A 21,110-nucleotide genomic window follows, 5' to 3' on the forward strand; every position below is an offset into this window, starting at 1 on the left:
CCTTCCAGGTAAGAAACTAACCACTTCAGGACTGTTCCGGAGAGTCCAACCCAGTTTGCGAGTCTATCTATTAGAATATTATGGTCAATGGTATCAAAGGCAGCACTAAGGTCAAGAAGTAATAGAAGAGATACCTTTCCAGCCTCCGTATTTAAGCGAATGTCAATAATGACCTTGATTAGAGCAGTCTCAGCACTGTGTTTAGATCGGAACCCGGACTGGAATTTGCCTAGGCTACTGTTTATGGACAAGAAACTAGTGATTTGCCTGATCTATAAGCCTTTTTTTTAGAAGAGGCTTTATAACTGCAGTTTTTTGTGAGCTCGGAAAGACCCCTGACATGAGTGAGGTGTTTACAATGTGGAGTAAGTCTGGTGCTATAGTGTGAAACACACTCTTTAAAAAATTGGTTGGTAGTGTGTGGAGACTTCAAGTGGATGGTTTAAGATGACTAACTGTGTCCATTAAAATTTCACTGTTTACAGTTCTAAACTCTGACATTTTAACTTAAGGAGTTTTTATGAGGTGATGGAGAGGGTACAGACTCATTGTTGGATATAGATGTACTAATCACTCGTCTGATATTCTGGATTTTAGTGTTAAAAAAGTATGCAAACTCATTAAATCTCTCAGTTAATACTAATTCAGGGGCCATTAGTGTGGGTGAGTTTGTAAGTCTGTCGACCTCGGCGAAGAGGATTTTGTTGTTGTTAATGTTGTTGATGATGCTAGAGAAATAGGATTGTTGTGTTTTGCAAATTGTGTTGTATTCATGTAGCCTATCTTTGTAGATTTCTATGAAGACTTGTTTTACACCATCTGCGTTCTGCCTTGCGACATTCCCCCTTTTGGATTTGAACAGAAGCGTGTCTCCATGGTGCTTTCTGTTTTCAAGACAGAGTCTTCACTTTAACTAGTGCAATTGTAGCAGGATGGAGTTCTGCCATTGGTTTTACCTCCTATACTCCCCAGTCTGAGGATTTTGGGGTGGGACTTTCAAATTAATGAGGGGGGCGGGCCTTCCTTGCGCTATATGTATCGGCAGTGGTGGGTTGCTTGCCAAGGCATTTCCTGTTTCTCTTCCGGCGTCTGATCCCTGTATTGGCAGTGTTTAACGTTGCTGAAGTTTGTGGCTTGCTCCGTGACGATCGGAAACCGTTGGCTTGTGCTTGGATTGCCGGTGTCGGCTGGTTGGATTCCGGTGTTTGCATCATAGCGAGGTAGCAACCGTGCTGCATGGTTGGGTCGTTACTGCTGCTGTACTCTCTGATTTTGACCGCAGTGGGGAACGCTGTGCTACTGTCTGTTGGTTCCTGAGCCTGGGTGGTCCTGGCTTTTGTCCAGTTCCTGCGGTGCTGCTGTTTTGTCTTGGGTTTTTTTGTTTCAAAGACTACATTGTTTTGCCTTCGTTTTGTTTCAAAGACTACATTGTTTTGCCTTGGTTTTGTTTTAGTTTGTTTTGTTTCTGTGATTTCTTCTGTATTTTTTTCATTTGAATTTGTTAGTTATCACCATTACCCGCAAGCGCTCGGTGTGTGTGTGTGTGTGTGTGTGTGTGTGTTTGTGTGTTTGATGTGAAGAGTGGTGTTTTTTTTTTGGAGTGAATTGAGTTTTCTTTTATTATTTTCTACATTTGTGTCCTCTGATCTTCTCTCTCTCTCTCTCTCTCTCTCTCTCCTGTTTAGACAGGAGCTGTGGGTCACGGCAGGAGGTTATAGGGTTGGTTTGTGGAGTCCCGGTCATTCGTCCTGCAGTGTAGAGCACTGGGTTTGTAACCTGTGTGGTGTGATTACATATGGTGGTGGTATAGGGGACTCCTTCTGAGCTCAGTCTCTGCCGTGGCAAGCCCAGCCCTGTTCTACTACTTAGTCTTGTCTAGTAATTATTTTACTGCTGATAGTCCTCCCAGTCCTGTTGGTTACATGAAACTGATTTAAAACCTATTGTTAATAAATTTGGAAGTGTTGGAAATACGTCTCTGGCCTCTTGGTGTGAACGAACCTGAGTGTCTTTCTCATTTCTTTTCTTTCCTCTGGGCCTTAACGCCCCCTTTTTTATTTCCTAGGGGTGAAAGTCCCTTAGGTGGCGTAGTCGTGCTACATCACTTTATTGTAGATTCCTCCTGACCACTACCACCTCGCCACACAATCTCATCCATAACACTGACGATTTTTGTATTAAAACTGTTCAGCAGATCATCAACAGAGTCGGATTGTTGATGTAGTGCACAACTTACTCATGAAAAGTGTAGCTGTGCATTCTTTTATAATCCTTTTCTTGACACAAATTCTTCTGCCCGTGATGACTGGTGAGGCCCACATATCAAAGAGAACACAGTAGTGATCTGAGAACGCGACATCTCTCACAGTGGTCAATATGTTGAGACTCTTTGAGATAACAACATCCAGAGTGTGACCATGAAAATGTGTACGCCCTGTAACATGCTGTGAAAGGCCAAAAGAGTTCAATATGGCGTGTAGTTACTTGACAAAACAGTCCTTGGGATTTTCGATATGTTAAAGTCACCAGCAATAACAAAATGATCAAAGTCAGTAGAAATAAAAGACAGCATCTCTGTAAATTCATCAATAAAATTAGCACTGTATTTCAGAGGCCTGTAGATAGTTACTAGTAATATCTGTTGTGTCCCTTTCAGAACTAAACAGAGGTACTCAAATGTTGTGAAGTCAACAAATGGTAACCTCCACCTTTTCTACTGGCACGAGATATATTTAAAAAATGAAAATCTGAAGGAGCCGACTCCGTTAAAACAGTTGCAGCACTACATTCATTTAGCCAAGTATCAGTTAAGAGTATAAAATCAAGCCCATGTGCTGTAATAAAATCATTAATTAAGTGTGATTTCTTTGTGAGATTAACTTAGTAACTTGTACACTTTGCCAAAGAATCTCTTTCTCACATTTTATTTGCTGTAGATTGTCTACATTCACAGAATCTGACCTGAACTCCCTATTCTTTCTCTCTCTGATAAGTACTGGAAAGGGAGAGATTACAGGCACCAAAGGCCCAAGCTTGTTTTGAAAACATGTTACAGCAGACATCATCAGGTGGGGTGATTGTGTATGTGTTGGGGGGGGGGGGGGGGGGGGCTGATAGAGTTGGTCATTGCCACTCATGTCCAGTGTCTGCTGCCCCACTGTGGGGAGGATGTTCTGGTGTCATCAGCTTGTACAGTAGAGTTCCTGGATGTTGGTGCTGGTGCACCACTGTCAGGGGCAGTGGATAAATTACACACTGAAAAAATAACGTTGTCTGTCAGAAGTTAACAAGAGGGGTGCAGGTTCGTGTGCAGTCCATCTCTCCTAAAAAGTTCTCTGTTCCCAAAAAACAAGTTAAAGTTGTCAGTGAAGTACAGTCCATTGACCTGCAGCTGTTCTGTAGCCAGTGTTTAATCCCAGTAACCTTCAGAACATACTGCTGCAGGTAGAGGTCCACTGATGAAAAATTGTATGTTGAACTTACTGAGTGTGTTAAAGAGATCATTAAAGTCTCTTTTTAAAACTTCAGACTCCTGCTTGACAGTGTCATTCTTTCCAACATGTATAATAAGCCTCTTCACATTCGCGTACTCAGCCAGTACAGCTGGAAACTTTGCAGTAAGTTCAGGGACTGTGATATTTGGCTCGCATCGCACTAGTTTTGGGTTTGTTACCGCCTTTACAGTGTCATCTCCAAAGATCAGGGTGTCTGCTGTAGGTTTGTTAGGGTTTTGTGGCCGGCTGACACTTCTGGAACTTTCTGTTGTGTTCACTGCATTTGTGATTCTCATGAAGGGCATGCAGTGGTTCAGATCTGTTTTTCAGCTCCAAAATGCCAGTCCTTACACTCTGATAGCAGGTTCCGAAAATCCCTTTCCAAAGCTGTAGCAATTCTGACAGCACATGTGTTGAACCATATGATGAGGCATTTCACAAGTTTCTTCTACTGTAGCCTGTTGAAACAGTCTTTGTTCCTAGAGCAATCACACTACTTTATACTTTACACAAAATTTATCAAAAGCAGAAAATGTTTTGGCTTCGTGGTACTGCTGACTTGTGTATATTTAAAAGATCGGACAGAAAAACAAGTAGGTTTCGAAAAAATAAAAAGGAAAGGAATAAAAGATAGCAGAGCTAAGCAGCGAAGTGTATGAACAGCAAGGAAACATGGCTGAAGTAGCAGGTTACAACTGGTTGCAAACAAGTGCTGATGAGCGCTTGAGCAAGGCACCGAATCCACAACTGATCCCCACCACTCTGGGTGTGTGTTCACAGGCCCTAGTTCAGTTGTGTGTGTGTGTGTGTTCACTGTCACAGATGGGTCACCATGGCAGAGTAGGACAACTTACTTGAAACAGCCCAGGTGTAGGAGGGATCTACAGGAGCTGTGATCCAGGCACCAAGGGAGAGCATGCTGCTGCGTTCATCAGTGAGACCCTGCAGTCCTTCAGCCATACCTTGCAAAGGTATGTAACGTGCACAGTGTTTGTAAAGATGTGATGTAAGTTGGGTTTGCTTGTGACAGTCATGTGCTGTGAAACTGGAGGGGGGTGAAACTAGGTTCCTGAGCCAATGAGTGCTTCCCTCCTAGTGACTTTGGGGAGAAAAATATAAGTGAATTAAAAAAATAAAAATATTTAATCCCATGCCTTTTTTATGCCCATGTTTAATAACCAAAATAAACTGGAATTAAAATGTCGTCAACTTAAACCAACATGTTATACAGCATATTTAAATCATCTGCAGCATTTACAGTACTCAAGTATACGTGCAATAGCAATAAATCAACACATTGCCAGGACACGGGTATGCTAATGCTCACTTGCCATATTTATCACACCTTTGAAAATACTGGAGCAAAAATCAGGCAGTGTTTTACAAAAGCATTCCACTCAGACTCTGTGCCTCCCTCCCTCGGGACACCAGCTCAGTAGACAGAATTTAGGACCTTTCTATTACAGCCAATATGTGATTAAACAAGAAGGGGAGAGTTCAAAAACAGAAGGGTCATTTATTTGTGTTTCCCAGCAATTTTACTGTAGTTTACAAAAGATGAGACATAGTCTCACAAAATAAACACAAACATTTACACTAGGGACAAACATATAAAATACAAGACCAGGGAGAACTGTCCAACTGTGCGAGGGAACTGCAAAAGCAATGAAAGGTGAGTATCTCATAGACACTGTCTGTAGAACCTCTCTAAAATTAATCTTCTCCAGGTGCAAAAAGAAGACATCTCTCTACCAGAATAAAGTGGAGTGAGAGTGAGAGAGAGAGGGAGTGTGTGGAGGGTCTCTGTGCAGAGTGTATTCCCCTCTTCATGTATGGTAATTTACAGAGGCTTTTATTTTGACACAGTATGACTATCACTACGTGTGGTGAAATAAATAGGCTTTTATTTTTGACACATTGTGAACTTTCCGTTTCTGGTGATTTGATAGGGTCTTTTATTTTGACACACTCAACTCCCCACTCTATGTGGCGAATTACCGAGGCTTTTATTTTGGCACAATGTGATTTTTTCCCCCGCTCCGTGTATGATAAAATACTGTGGCGAGCACCAGAAGAAGAAGAGACTTCTTTAGCTCTTCTGCTGGTTTCTTGTGCCCACCTGGTGGTGTACCAAAGAAATAGCCCCTTTATTGACTCAAGGCAGAGACTCACAACACAGCAAAATAGCCCAAGGTCATTAATTGCCATACCCATCTCGGTCATGGTGGCCACCCAAATTAACAATGCATAACTGACATCACAACCCAGAAACAACAGTAAGAGCAACACAACATCACTGATTAACTGAAACCATTAATAACTAGAACATCTAAGAATCAACACAAACAGTCCCATGAGTCTCTGCACCAGTGGCACCTCCCATTGGCTGCCCCCACCAGAAAGGGTTAGTCATTCCCGACAACCCCATCGCCCAACACAAAGTCTCTCAAGTGTCCCGGAAACCGCCTTAGACGAGTAGGCTCCCTGATACCAGCAGAGGGGGCATCGTCCTTGTTGGTACATGGGGTACCTCTAGTACCCCCATCTCCAATGGTCGGCGAGGCAAGTGGTCGATATAGTTAGAGTCTGTCCTGGTGCAATACCACCATGTGCCCCCGGCCGGGCATGCGCACCCGATACACCACATCTGATAGCCGTGTCACAATGTCAGCAGGCCCTTGCCAGTGACAACAAAGCTTGGGGGACACACCCTTCTTGTGGACCGGGCAATACACCCAGACCTTCTGCCCTGGCACAAAAGCCCTCCCCCTGCACCTGGAGTCATAGGCCCTCTTCTGCCGCACTCCAGCTTCTTCCTGGGCTTGGTGAGTGTAGTCATGGACCACCTGTAGACGTTCCCTCAGCCTCCTAAGGTAGTCCATTTCAGTCCCTCCAACAATCTCTGGCTCAGGTGGGGTCCCAAACACCAAGTCCACTGGTGTGCAGAGCTCCCGCCCAAACATGAGGGCAGCAGGTGTGCACTGGCTGGACTCTTGTACAGCAGTTCGATAAGACCAAAGGACCAGGGGCAGATGTTGGTCCCAGTCATGTTGGTGTTGACTGGTGAGGATGGCGAGTTGAGTAGCTAGTGTGCAGTTGAATCGCTCAACCAGACCATCACTTTGGGGGTGTAGTGGTGTTGTCCTAGTCTTGTCCACCCCAAGCCGCCTGCAGAACTCCTTAAAGACCTGTGACTCAAAGTTCCTCCCTTGGTCACTGTGGAGTTCGGCGGGGACCCCAAAGTGAGTAAACATCTCCTCCTCCAGCTTTCCCGCAGTCGTAGTTGCACTTTGGTCCGGTACCGCATACGCCTCAGACCACTTTGTGAAATAGTCCATGGCCACAAGTATGTACCGATTGTCTGACTCAGTGATGGGGAAGGACCCCAGAACATCCACTCCTACCGGCTCCATTGGGGCCCCCACCACGTACTGTTGCACTGGGGCATGGGACCGCTGAGTTTGTCCCTTCTGGGCCGCACAAGTGTCGCAGCAGAGCACATGTAACTCTACATCTTGTCTGCAGCCAGGCCAATAGAACCTTCCCCTCAGGCGGGGAAGAGTCTTAGCGTTCCCATAGTGTCCCGTCCCCACTGAACCATGGACCAGCTCGAGCACCTGAGGGCATAGCGATTGGGGCATTAGCAGCTGTAGTATGTCTTTATCCTGCCCTGGGGCATGCCATCTCCGGTACAGGAGGCCATCCTGGATCTCCAGGTTGCCCCACTGGGAGTAATAGGCTTTCACCTCGGGTCCTTGTGCTGACACCCCCTTCCACTCGGGGCGCTGTGCACTCTCCAGCCAGACCCTCACCTGAGCCAATACCGTGTCTGCCTCCTGGTGCTGCCCCAGTTGTTGCGGAGTCAGAGGGAGCCACCCTTCCCCACCGGGGGTAACTTGAGCAGCTGCTACAATCATTGATAATTGGCCCCGCTCTTCTTGCCGTTGGCAGTGACGACACTTTTCGGCTACGCAGGGACGTCTGGAGAGAGCATCAGCATTGCCATGCTGACAACCTGCTCGATGCTGGATCTCAAAGTCATATGCCTGGAGTACTTCTAACCAGCAAGCCACTTGGCCCTCTGGATGCTTGAAGTCTAGGAGCCAAGTCAGAGAGGCATAATCGGTGCGAAGGAGGAAATTGCTACCCAGCAAGTAGGGACAGAAGTGCCGTACAGCCAATACTACAGCCAACAACTCATGTCGAGTGACACAGTAGTTGGGACAGTAGGCAGAGCAGAACCGGTGTCAATGGTGTGTTGGACTAGCCCAGTCTGCCTGCAGTCTCTGTCGCTGGCAGCAAAGATGTCTATGTTGTCATCCAGGAGGCACTTTAAGTTGGAGCTGGTCATGGGTCAGGCCGGCCCCAATGCATTGCCATAGGTCATGGACAGCCATGGTTGTCTCAGCAGATGGGAGGATAGCGGACCCAGTCGTTCAGGCTTGGACGAGAGGCAGCAATGCTGGGTCACAGGCAGTAGTCGATGTAGCACCAGGATCCGGAACTTGCTGGGGTGTGGCTGCATGACTTCCTTGCCTGCTTTTGATCTTCTTTCTACTTATTTGGCCACGCTGGAGGGCCAAAGTCTTTGTGCCAAGGGTGATGGCCTCTTTCACCTGTGAGGTCACTCCTGGGTTTATGGTGTTACAGTTTTTCTCTAGTGCATTCTCAAAAAAATGGACCTGCTGAGCTCCAAACACAATTCCATTTGTTTTCACTGAAATATCACAAGAAATCACAGTTTTACAAATCTCTAAACATATTGCATCATTTAGGAAACTGGTCGCCTGCAAACACTGGCCTTCAACATTCAACTTCCCGACTCCCAACTCGTCTCATTCATGTTTCACCTGTACACACTCACATACTCACTTGGGAGAAGACTGTGATCATTTTCATGAATTTTGCAATAAATACATTTCTTTTGTGACCTTTTTGTTTCTGATCTTTTTTCTTTGTGGTGTTTCTCGTTGTTTTGATACACACTGCTTTAAATGGGTCCCGTGTGTGTTACGTACAGCTACATGTCATAGTGTAAATGCTTTGGGACAAAGAACATTACACTTCACCAAAATGAGAAAAAAAATCTATTTTCCACACCCTAATATGCATTTGAATGCGTAGCATGGCCTCGTTAAGCACAAGCACACATCTCCACGTGTGATGGCAGTGTTGTGTGTCATATCAGTGTTTATTTGACTCTCTGTAGGAGATAAGTGTAAAAGCTGTGTGTAGTGGTTTAGTGAAAGGGGTCAGGTCTGAGGAGAGAGCGTGGTTCTCAGGGCTGTGTTCATTTGGCCAGAGATTTGTGGCTTTTTGACAAAGTAATAAACTCTTTTGAATTTGATAAATGGAGCCAAGTTTCTGGAAATGTGTTTAAATGTTTGGGAAAAACTGTAACGCAGCTTGGGAATAGTGTCTCATTCTGGCCCAAACTGTATATATATACAGTCCTATATACCAGCCCAGGTTGGAGCCCACAGGGGTAACAGGTTTTATCAGTGGGTTAAATGTTGGAGCCTCATATGGAAGCCCTACGGGGTCAGTGATGGGACAAGGACGAACAGATTTTTAAACAAATAAGAGAGACACCAGTCAAAAATGTGCTCAATTACAGTTTAATCACAGTGTAGATTTATAGCAGCAGGCAGTCAGTCTCTCCAGTGATTATTAAACAGCTGTGATACTGATGCCTAGATGATTACACTGAGACTATAGATCACAGGAGAGCGCCTCTGTGTCACGGGGAGTTTAAAGGTTGTAGACCACAGGCTCCTTTCACACAGTGCAGTCCATGATACTGCCATCAGTATTGAGGATCCACAGGTGTCCAAGGTCATAGGTGAGGTGGGAGGCTCTTGGCTCGTACTGGACCTGGCTCCATCTGCTTCCAGAAGGATTGTCTGGGGAGACTCCCAACCTGCAAGACACCGGCCGAATATTGTGGACGTTAGATACTTTTAGCCTGTATTTGGGGGAAAAAAGTCCCCCAGCATTTCTTACTCATCGCCAGTTCCCTCCATCAGTGTGTCCCCCTCCAATCAAAATTTTAAGGATTTTTAAACCTTTAAAAGTGGTTCTTCTATGGCATCACTCAAATAGACCTTTGTAGCTCCTTTATTTTTAAGTCTGCAGGGAGAATAGAGACTCTGTCGTTGCTATTCCTGGCTCAGCACTGCAGAAACTGCACTATGTCAATGTTGGAAGAGGTTAAGAAAACATCCACCTCCCTCCCCTGATTTCAGAACAGTGCTGTAAAAGTAAAATACACCCTAGGGGGAGTCAATTGCAACTCTAGGGGGAACCCAGGAGCCGAAACCTAATTTTACCTAGTGCTGCTGTACTTAACATATAACGGAGAAATACATGTGTAACGTCATTCTCCATTGTGATTCCTCCCAATAATGAAATCACCTCTGGTAGATATTTCCTTGGGAATTGACCCCGTAGACTTGTCCATCCGGGGAAACCTCAATCATGGACAGAGCTCCAGACATGGCCTGCCATTGTAAAGAACCAGCGCAAGAGCTCTGAGTCACGTCCTGAAACAAAGCAGAGTCATACTGAAAACACAGTTCCTGATATAACACACAGGCTGAAGAGTCCTGAACCTTTACATCATGAATCGACTGGGTGGAACCAGCTGCGGCTTAGTCTTTATCAGCAGAATACCTTCATAATGTAGATTGCGTCTGCACTATTGACTCCCCAACAGCTGTAAGGTCCACAGCTGTAATACTTCAGCTTTCCAGGGATGTGGGTCCATCCAGAACCTTTTCCCTCAGGGAGGCAGAAGATATCATCATTCATGTTGACACCAGCTGGGGACACTGTTCCCCCCGCGTCAATCTGTTTTAGTTTACCTTGGTCAAGAACAGATGAACAGAAATGTAAATAAACAGGGAAAAGATTTCTTAAATCACTGCTAAATATCAAAGAACCACAGACCTGGCACGATAACCCAGTCTCCTCTCACGAGTTTGTAGATGAAATAATTTTTATCGACCCCCCAGACTCCAGCAGGACCTACACTGACATGTGTCAGAGATCCAGGGACTTTCATCCAGGAGTTGCTGTACAGAGTGAAGATCTCATTTTGGCTGTTGACGCCAAACACTTGGCCATTTGCTGCATCAATCTGCTTCAGAACACCTGGCACCTGTGTGCACTGAAGAGCTGTGAGGAGGGAAATGGCAGCCAAGATTAGCATTTATGACATTTAACAGAGTGACTAGGTAAAGGCGAGAGTAGTGTTAGGAGTCCAGAGACAAAGCTAAAGGCTCGTTTATGCTTCTGCATTAAATCTATGCTGTAAACAAAGTGTAGGTACCAATGTGATGACAACATGGACCACTTCGACTGTGACTGGTCTGCAGTCAGCTGAACACGAATCAAGCTGTGAAGAAATTAATGGAAGAAGTCCAGAAATATGAACTCCTCTTCTCCACACTCCTCACGCATCAGTTTGGATGCCACGTAGTGTATGAAATGGTGGAGGAACATAAGGGGAAAAATACGGACGCCTCAGAAAAACACTCACTGAGGAGCGGGGGCCAGTTAGAAAAAGTGCCAGTGTTGTATATGTTTCTTTCCTGGCACCAGGTGTAAACTGCATCCAGACAGTGCCCTAAATGTTCATGTCTATATGAATAACACATGAATGTACAGGATTTAAAGTTGCACAGGTCACTATTAGCATCAGCACTAGTGCTTTCTGTGCCCGAGAAAACCTGGCTGTGTTTCTCATTCTGGTTCACCTGCTTGGCCACTAGAGGCAATGTGGGTACCGTGTGAACTACAACAACACAGTAAGGTGCTCTGGTGAATCTGTCCAGTGAAGGGCAGGGGGCAAAGAGGGAAAACAACGGAGAAAAGGAGTGTGAAAAGGGCCTAAATCAGGATGAATATAAAATGTGACCTGTAAAAACAATACATGACTGAAAAAGGTGCAGAGTGTCAAAATAACATCAGCGCTGCTGACCCGAGCAGGGAATCGAACCCCAGTCTTTGGCATAGACAGGCAGCAGTGGCTCCTGTTTGCTGTTACCCACTGTGATACACCACATACATAGAAACAACTACAATCAATCAACCGTTGGCATCTTCCTCTGTTTTGCTGGGGTTTTAAATAGGTGCCACTCCCAAGGGGGACGTGACTTGATCAAATTACCCCCTATGATAATATTTTTATAAAACATGACATATATCCATTAATTTCCCATTGTCGCATGTCTGTAGACGCTTCATACCCCCCAACCCCCCCGAAAGATATTACTCTTCAACACAGGGTTTGTCAACCGTCCAAACTCGTTGAGCTAAAGAACAGCTCTGTCCTCACAAATAGTGCTGGAACTGAAACTAATCCTCAGGACTGAAGAGTATAGAGAATATCCAAAAGCTACAGAGACAGTGGAACCCCAAACAACAGCACTTAAATCCTCCATCTCTGAGAGAGAAGGGACAATCCAGTTCTACTCTCAGTTCCGATCTGAGCTCATCCACAGCTGCAGTGAGAAACCCTGGTGGAACTGAAAGAGCTGCACTCACCCAGAGAGATGGTCCAGATATTCAGGAGCACAAAGACGACTGCGATTTTGTCCATGGCCTGCAGTTATAGCTGTGTTTGTACTGACGGAAAATTTGATTCTGAAATGTAATAGCCCTGTGTAGCATAAATAAAGGGAAGAGAGTATAAGGAAGTGAGTGATGAACCAAAATGACATTGCACTTTGGACATTTACACCTTGAACCCAATGAACCCCTGGCTGGTTTCCTCAATAATAATGTGTTTTTATTTGGGTGTGGTCCTTTGCCCGACTGATCCTGTGGTCATGTTCACTGAGGGTGCAATCATTGTTCATAATTGGTGCAATTCTGTTTAATAAAATGTGGCTAATTAAAGACCTGTGTCGTCCTGGAGAGTCTTCACTCATGAATGTTACAGTTGGCGTCAGAAATTGGATTCCACTCAGGAGAGGAGCGTGTTCCTGCTGTTCCTCATTGAGTACACCAGTGGAAGAGTGAATGTTGGGTCTACTCTTAGCCCAAAACAGCTAATGAGAAAGCTAACCGTGCATCACAGACTCCCCACCATCCACTGGTTGAGTAGTGGCATCTTTCTTTCCCAGACGGACAGTTCCATGGCAGAGTAGGACAACATACAGTTGTGTTCAAAATAATAGCAGTGTGTTTAAAAACATTAGTTAAGCACAAAGTCTTAATAGCAGTTTTTATTTCCATGCATTGGGAACATTGCATACTGTTTTCCAAATCAAAACATGAAGAGAAATTTAAATAATTTTTAACTAATTTACAGAAAATACCAAACAATTAACATTGGGCTGTTCAAAAAATAGTAGTATCTGCATTTGTCTTTACTCAAACTCAAAATACGTACTCTTTTTTTGGGATTTATCATTCCTGTGAATCACTAACCTAATATTCAGTTGAATAACCACAGTTTTTTTAGAACTGCTTCACATCTGTGTTGCATAGAGTCAACCAACTTCTGGCACCTGTCACCTGGTATTCCAGCCCAGGATGCTTTGACTACATCCGACAATTCATTTGCATTTCTCGGTTTTGCCTCAGAAACTGCATCTTTGATGTCATCCCACAAGTTTTCTATCGGATTAAGGTCTGGGGATTGGGCTGGCCACTCCATAACCTCAATGTTGTTGGACCGGAAACCAAGATTTTGCTCGTTTACTAGTGTGTTTAGGGTCTTTGTCTTGTTGAAACACCCATTTCAAGGGCATTTCCTCTTCAGGGTAAGGCAACATGACCTGTTCAAGTATTCTGATATATGCAAACTGGTCCATGATCCCTGGTATGCGGTAAATAGGCCCAGCACCATAGTCAGAGAAACATGCCCATATCATGATGGTTGCACCACCATGCTTCACTGTCTTCAGAGTGTACTGTGGCTTGAATTCAGAGTTTGGGGGTCGTCTGACGAACTGTCTGTGGCCCTTGGACCCAAAAAGAACAATTTTGCTTTCATCGGTCCACAATATGTTTCTCCATTTCTCTTTAGGCCAGTTGATGTGTTCTTTGGCAAATTGTATCCGCTTCAGTACCTATCTTTTTTTTTTAACAGGGGTTAACAGGACTTTGCGGGGACTTCTTGCTAATAGTTTAGCTTCACACAGGCGTCTTCTAACTGTCACAGTACTCACAGGTAACCTGAGACTGTCTTTGATCATCCTGGAGCTGATCATTGCCTGAGCCTTTGCCATTCTGACTATTCTTCGATCCATTCGAATGGTAGTCTTCCGTTTTCTTCCACGTCTCTCTGGTTTTCCTCTCCATTTTAAAGCATTGGAGATCATTTTGGCTGAACAGCCTATTATTGTCTGCACGTCTTTATAAGTTTTACCCTCTCCAATCAACTTTATAATCAAAGCTCGCTGTTCTTCTGAACAATGTCTCGATCGACCCATTTTTCTCAGGCTTTCAAGGAGAAATGCATGTAGAGCATGTGCTGGCTTCACCCTTAAATAAGGGACACCTGATTCACACCTGTTTCCTCACAGAATGATTGCCCTCACTAATTGAACTCCACGCTGCTATTATTTTGAACACACTCCTTTCAATTAATTATGCAAATACACAGACTGAAGAGCATGCATATCATGAATGCTGAGTCTGTTGGTTTTCTAAGAATCTACTGCACGAACTGTTACATTGTTTGTCATGTGGTAATATAATGTATACCAAAAACAGTGATTATCTGGTTAGTCAAATTGGACTGCTATTATTTTGAACACAACTGTATCTGAAATAGCCCAGGTGTAGGAGGGATCTACAGGAGCTTTGATCCAGGCACCAAAGGAGAGCACTGCTGCTACGTTCATCAGTGAGACCCTGCAGAGGATACTCCTCCAGAGGATCTCTTGCATGCTTAGGAACCCGGCACAAAGCAGGCTTGGATGAGTTGCAAAAGTATGACATGAGAAATGTTGTTAAACATGTGGCATAAGTTAGGTTTGCATGTGGCAGTTATGTGCTGTGAAACTGGAGGTTGTGAAACTATGTTCTTGAGCCAGTTAGGTGAGCATCTCATAGACACTGTCTGTAGAACCTCTCTAAAGTTAATCTTCTCCAGGTGCAAAAAGAAGACATCTCTCTACCAGAATAAAGTGGAGAGAGAGAGAGTGAGAGAGAGAGAGAGAGAGAGAGTGAGAGTGAGTGTGGAGGGTCTCTGTCTGAGAGTGAATTCCCCTCTTCATGTATGGTAAGATACAGAGGCTTTTATTTTGACACAGTGTGACTATCACTACGTGTGGTGAAATAAATAGGCTTTTATTTTTGACACATTATGAACTTTCCGTTTGTGGTGAATTGACAGGGTCTTTTATTTTGACACACTGAATTCCCCACTCCGTGTAGCGAATTACCGAGGCTTTTATCTTGACACAATGTGATTTTTTCCCCCGCTCCGTGTATGATTAAAATACAGAGGCTTTTATTTTGACACAGGGTGAATTCCCCTCTCCTTAGTAGTTTTGTGTGGATGTGATTTCTGTACAGTAAAGTTACGGCGGGGGTAAACAGAGGGCTGGGGTAAATAAAGGAGGGCTTCTTGGGGTAAAGAGAGGATCACTGGGGTAAGAAGCGGCGGTGAGACTGAGGGTGAGTGCGGGTGTGTGTGTGTACATTCAGCCCCGGGTCACAGGGGTGTGTGTGTGTACACACCACGGGTCTGGGCTGAGTTCCGGAGCGGAGTGAGTTTAGTGGACTCTGTGTGGACGGGGATACAGTCTGAGTGAAAAGTCCACTGATATAGTGTGTGTTGTTCTCTTTCTCTAGCTGTGTGTGTGTGTGTGTGTGTGTATGAGAGAGAGAGTGAGATGCAGAGAGCTTTACCCCGGGTGTGTTTGGATAATTAGAGTTGGGTTAAACCTCTCTCCCGTTCCTGCCCCAGGCCTCGGGCGGTTGTGCGATTCTCTTGGACCGCGGTATTTAGTAACGCTTTATCACCCCACAGTTTACTACAGCGTGCCCAGTACAGAAAAATGAAAATTAATTTTCTCTCTCTCTCTCACTTTCCTTCCTATTCTGTGTGTGTGTGTGGGGGGGGTGTGAATGGATAAAATAATGAATGAGTGAATGTTAAAATACCTGTTGGGCATACGTAGTGCTTTCTCACATGAACTCCAGAGACGTTCTAGAGAAAGTTCGGAGTGTTGGGCCCGGAGATGTTCTGGAGTGGTCGTTCATACACGCAGCTCACAGTGGGAGATTTGCTGTGTGAAATGCGCTCTTGCAGGGGGAAATGAAACACATGCTTTAGGCGAGGGGGGCGGAGCCTATGCAGCGCGTGCAGGAGAAACTACGGAACATTTACCGCTCCGTTCTCACACGCACTGACTCAGACTTCACCCGGAGTCTTTACCAGGGCATGAGGAGGATAAAGGCAGTGTAATGTCTGGGACCAATGTTGTGGATTGTGTTCACACATGCACATGCCTGGATTACTGCGCATGTGTGAAAGGGGCATAGGAAAGCAGAGTCCTCTGGATCAGCAGCACTTCCTCCTCCTAACACCCTAACTAAGTGTGTGTGTGTGTGTCTACAGTTGGGCTAAAGGTGAAGTTCAGATTGTGGGTGACCCTGTCAGTAATGTGTCTCTGTGTTCTGTCTGTCCCAGATAAACAGAACCAGTGGAGACCAGAGTGCAGTCGGAGGGGGGATGGAGGTAGAGGCCCCGGTGCCTGAGAAGTCGCTAGAGGAAGAGAACTCAGAGACCAACCCGGACAGCTTCCGTACGACTCCCTACGTGAAGGTGGTGGAGACGGATCTGTCCATGGCCGACATCGAGGCCATTCAGCAGGAGAACCACCACCTCAGGAAGAGGGTAGCGTCCGTGGTCAAGAAGATCAAACAGAGAGAGTTCTACAACCTCAGGAAGGTACCGGATCTTTCAGAACATTCCTTCAGTCCGACATCTTCCTTTCCTTTATCTGTATCTAATTCCCCCTGCCTCACATGGTAACAATTAAAGGTGCAGTCCATAACTTTTGCAGTTTTAAAGTCTCTGGTTTTGGTGGTTTATTTTAGTTGTTGTTGTTGTTTTCCACAGTGTATATGTGTCTTGTTCTGGTGGTTTATTTTAGTTGTTTGTTTGTTGTTGTTTTCCAACAGCGTGTGGATGTCTCGGGATCTCCATCTCTCAGGGCCGACTGTAATGGGGGGAACCGACGTAAACAGAGAACCCCGCTGAAGCTCTGCTCAGTTCGGCTGCTGGACCGCCAGGCCCCCGAGGACCAGGAGGAAGAGGAGGACGACGAAGAACAGGGACTTTTATCAGAGGAGGAACAAGAGGACCAGGACCAACTCTACAAAATAGTAGTTCCTCGTAAGAGCCCTGTTTATTTTACAGTGAAATGTAAAATATGTATAATATCTTCGTTTAATTTTCTCTTTTTGGTTGGACATGAAGAGCAGCTGGCATTTTCAGTTTAAATTTTGTGATATTTCAGAGAAGTAGATGAACAGAAACACTCCAGAAAATAACTCGGGAAATAAGCTGCTTTCCCTGATTTTCATTACCGTTAACATATTTATATGAATTTTATATCTAAAGAAAATCAGTTTCAGTGTTTGCTGTGAAGGACATCTCGTTTTTCTCCCTATGGCTCACTGCTACTGGTCTGGCTTCCTCTGGTTCTCTGGCTTGAACTCTAAAATTCCTCTGCTTGTTTTAGTTGTGGAGAAAGAAAAACACCTAAGTTGATTTTCTGATTGTGTTCTCAGGCCCTAAAAGAAAGAAGAGAGGGGACCGACCGTCTCAACCTGCTCCCAAGAAAGAGAAACGTTTCCAGTGTCTCTACTGTGAGAAGAGCTTCTATAACTCCGGCAACCTTAATGCACACCACCGCATTCATACTGGAGAGAAGCCGTTCAAGTGCTCGTACTGCGAGAAGAGCTTCACCCAGTCAGGTCAGCTGAAATACCACGAGAGAAAGCACACCGGAGAAAAGCCTCCCGAGCCAAAGAAGAAGAAGAAAAAGGAGGCAAAGAAGGACCTGGTCCCGTGTCCTTTCTGCGGGAAGTGTTTCCCCAGTCAGTCCCACGTCATCATGCACCAGAGAATTCACACCGGAGAGCGGCCATACACCTGCTCACACTGTGGGAAGAGCTTCCGGCAGATGGGGCGGCTAAGGGCTCATGAGAGACTTCACACTGGAGAGAGGCCTTTCTCCTGCGCCGAATGTGGGAAGAGCTTCAACGAGAAGAAGGACTTTAAGATTCACCAGACGGTCCACACCAAGGAGAAGCCGTACCTCTGCTCCGTGTGTGGGAAGAGCTTCTCGAGGCCGGACGGCCTTTATTTCCACCAGAAGATCCACAGCGACGTTAGGGCTCACTTGTGCGCTCTCTGTGGGAAGAGCTTCATCCGTCTGGGCGCTCTGAAGAACCACCAGAGGACGCACAGTGAGGAGAAGCCCTTCCTGTGCCCCTTGTGTGGAAAGTCCTTCAAAACGCCGCCGTACCTTCAGAAACACATCCGCACTCACTCAGGGGAAAGGCCATACAGCTGCTCACTCTGCGGAGAGAGCTTCTCTCGCTCCGATAACCTGGTGAGCCACGAGAAACGGCACACAGGCGAGCGGCTGCACGAGTGCTCCCGATGCGACAAGGCCTTCATCCTCCCCGAGCTGCTGGTGGCTCACCAGGAGGTCCACACCGGAGAGAGACCGTATCGCTGCTCTGTGTGTGGAGAGAGCTTCAGCTACTCAGGGTCTCTGCTCACTCACCGGAAAAAGCACAGCACAGAGGAGCAGGCAGACGGACAGCAAACGGAGTCTCAGGAACTTTAACTAGGACAGTGTCACTTATCGAGACCCCTGTGGTCCTCCTCTCCGACCTAGACGGTGCTAAGTTCAAACCCATGGATGGATTTGGGACAGGACCGTGCCAGGTACAAGTTCTCGTGTAAGTGCCCTATGCGACAGTGACCAGATGATACTCATAATGCAGATAGAAATTACAGTAATTAACAATCCCTTTTTCCCCATGTCTTTCTAAACACCATGTTCATCAGTCAACAAAAATGTCTTCATTTATATCTCAAGAAATACTGGGTAAAACGTCACTTCTAAATCCATGTGGTCCACTTGGGTGACGAGAACTACTTGCGGACCTGTAGGACAAGAAACCTCAAGAATGCCTGATTTTGGGACAGAACCCAGTGAGACACAGGTCATCTAATTGCTAATTTGCTCATATACAATGATTAGATCCAAATTACAAGCATAATGCCGCTTAACAATGAGTTAAATTAATAAATAAACACAATCTTACTCTCATGTGCATCCTGGATTCTGGCTAAGAAGCCACTTCTGCATTGTTGCAGTCTTCACTGAAGGCCATATAGAGGGCTCTGTGGTAGTGAGTACCCTTCTAACTACCACAATGAGAAATGGGACACATCCTTGTAGCCTTCAATGGCACACACAACTGGAGTCTAGAAAATAAGTGTACCATTTTGGGATTGGGCTAACTGGGACAAAGCATTGTTTTTTGGAAGAGAAAACAGACTGTCTGAAGTTATTTTTCACCTGCTAAACATGAGTGAGTGAGTTCCAGGAGGTGGAATTAATCCAGGATGTGGTTAATATTCCTCATTTTGATGAGTATATTTGTTGGTATTCAAATAAGATTTACATTTTCTGTCTAGTTGACATGTTGAGGAAATACTGAGGAAAAAATAAATCATGAAGTGTGCCATAACTTATAAAATATACATTTGTGTGTTTCCTTCAGAGTGTTAAAGTAAACAGTAATTTAATGTTTTTTTTCCCACTCAAATCAACACAAACTTGGCATTTGTCTGAAGTTTTTTCTTTAATTTTACACTGGTTCTAAGAGGCTAACATCGCTAATAAGGAACAGAAGCTTATGTACAGCAGTTAGCACGATGCTAAGCATGTTTCAGTCTCCACACACTCGCTTCACACACTCTTTAGTGGTTTATTCAGTAATATGTGTTTTCAGTGATCTGTAAACCTATACATAAGCAAATTTACAGCTTATCTTGAGTATTCAGTAGGTTTTGAATTCCATGATGTATTGAAGGCCAGGGGTAAGGATTCTCTCCAGTTGTATTGACATGTGGTGGCAGGTTCTCTATACAGTATGTATTAAAGTCCAGCGGTATGGCTGCCTAGAAATTTGTGTTCTTTGAATGTATTAAAGCCAAGAGGTAAGGGTTCTTTCCAGCGTGAAGTCCAGCATTAATGCTTTTCTCTGATATGTATTTTTGTGTTTCTTAAAGCTCAGAAGTAAGGCATATCTCCAGTATGTGTTCTTTTATTACAGTATAACAATATATTGAAATTCAGAGATTTGGCTTCACTTCTTTGTTCATAGCGAAGCCTAGGGAAAAAGGATATATCTCCAGTATGAATTAAGTGTTAAAATCCAAAGATAAGGCTACTCACCAGTATGCACTGTTTGTGCATTGGGAAGTCCAGCAATTTTTCTTCAGTATGTATTTTTGCAAACATTAATGCTTCTGTCTTTATTCATTCTGTGTCTTAAAGCCAAGATGTGAGGCTTTCTTTCACTGTGTATTTTTGCACATTTAATGGAAGTGATGAGGACTGGCTACGTTATGTAGCCTTACATTTATTGTACAGCCCAGATGTAGTGCTTTTCTCCATTATGTATTATTTACTGAAGAACAGAGGTAGGGTTTTTTTTCCTGTATTTATTCTTTGCACAGTCTTAATGGAACTGGTGAGGCTTCACCTGTATATAATCTTACTTCTGTATCTTAGATGGTTTGACTTTTCTCCAGTATGTATTATTTTATAAATTAAAAACCCATATTATGTGTTGGTGTGTATTAATGCCCAGAGAGTAGGATTTTCTCCAGTATGTTTTCTAAAGTGATAGTATTTGAGATTAGTTTAGTATTCAGAGTGAAGATCTATTTATGGAGTTAGCATGACGCTAACAAGAGTACATTAGCTTTCATTGTCTGTTAGCAACATTAGCCTCATAGTTCTGTGTGTATATCTAAAGAAACCAACTTCACACACTGCAAAAATCTTGGCTGATTGACATTTTGTAGTAAATAAGGGGGGGTATTTGCCAAAATATTTATTGCTTTACATAACTTTTATTGTAGAAATGTTGAGGTAAACAAGCACAATTGCAAAAATGAGAAAATCAGCCAGTTTAGATCCAATAATCAGGCTTCAGAAAGATTTATCTTTTTTTGGCTCATTGTTTAACGTTTTGTTTGATTTTATGCATTTGAAATGTGTATTTCCAATATTTTCAAGTAATATTCAGTTATTTCCAATATTGAAAAATGCCTAAATAGCCTTTGTTTGTTTTCTTCTCTTCATTCCTTTGATAAATGTAACTGTTTATGTCTGGTTTTAAACCACTATTCAGAAGCAAAATAAAGGACCATTGGTTTTATTGATGAAATAAATATTTAACAAAAAATGTCCTTTAAATATGTAGCTTTATTTTGATGCCAAACTGAGGACTTTTATTTAAAAAGGTTATTATATATTAATCCGCTTGTTAAGTGTGAGGCCACGCATGACGTTTTGCCGTTTCTGGGTCCAGTCGTGCCGTTGGGCCCATGTTATA

The 21,110-nt window shown here is 44.3% G+C and overlaps 2 protein-coding genes across 6 annotated transcripts; one reads left to right on the top strand and one right to left on the bottom strand.

Annotated features, from left to right (window-relative positions):
• Positions 1-4,348: 4,348 nt before the first annotated feature.
• On the top strand, positions 4,349-21,052 carry LOC136686531 (zinc finger protein ZFP2-like). Of its 5 annotated transcripts, XM_066660376.1 has the most exons (5): positions 14,340-14,438; positions 14,602-14,730; positions 16,147-16,407; positions 16,641-16,854; positions 17,253-21,052. In XM_066660376.1, exons 2-5 carry the CDS (start codon positions 14,728-14,730, stop codon positions 18,317-18,319), a joined length of 1,545 nt encoding a protein of 514 aa, XP_066516473.1. In that variant the 5' UTR covers positions 14,340-14,438; positions 14,602-14,727; the 3' UTR covers positions 18,320-21,052. The 5 variants fall into 5 exon arrangements, with proteins under 5 accessions (XP_066516478.1, XP_066516477.1, XP_066516473.1 ...); XM_066660381.1 differs by lacking the exons at positions 14,340-14,438; positions 14,602-14,730 and adding an exon at positions 4,349-4,465; XM_066660380.1 differs by lacking the exon at positions 14,602-14,730 and having other exon boundaries at positions 14,321-14,438.
• LOC136686554 (fish-egg lectin-like) lies at positions 9,105-15,828 on the bottom strand. The gene is made up of 6 exons (XM_066660420.1): positions 15,618-15,828; positions 12,042-12,156; positions 10,443-10,670; positions 10,167-10,357; positions 9,909-10,036; positions 9,105-9,414 (listed from the first exon to the last, which is right to left on the bottom strand). Exons 2-6 carry the CDS (start codon positions 12,094-12,096, stop codon positions 9,273-9,275), a joined length of 744 nt encoding a protein of 247 aa, XP_066516517.1. The 5' UTR covers positions 12,097-12,156; positions 15,618-15,828; the 3' UTR covers positions 9,105-9,272.
• Positions 21,053-21,110: the final 58 nt, after the last annotated feature.

This window comes from Hoplias malabaricus, chromosome 2, assembly GCF_029633855.1.
Source record: "Hoplias malabaricus isolate fHopMal1 chromosome 2, fHopMal1.hap1, whole genome shotgun sequence".
Taxonomy (NCBI): Eukaryota; Metazoa; Chordata; class Actinopteri; order Characiformes; family Erythrinidae; genus Hoplias; species Hoplias malabaricus.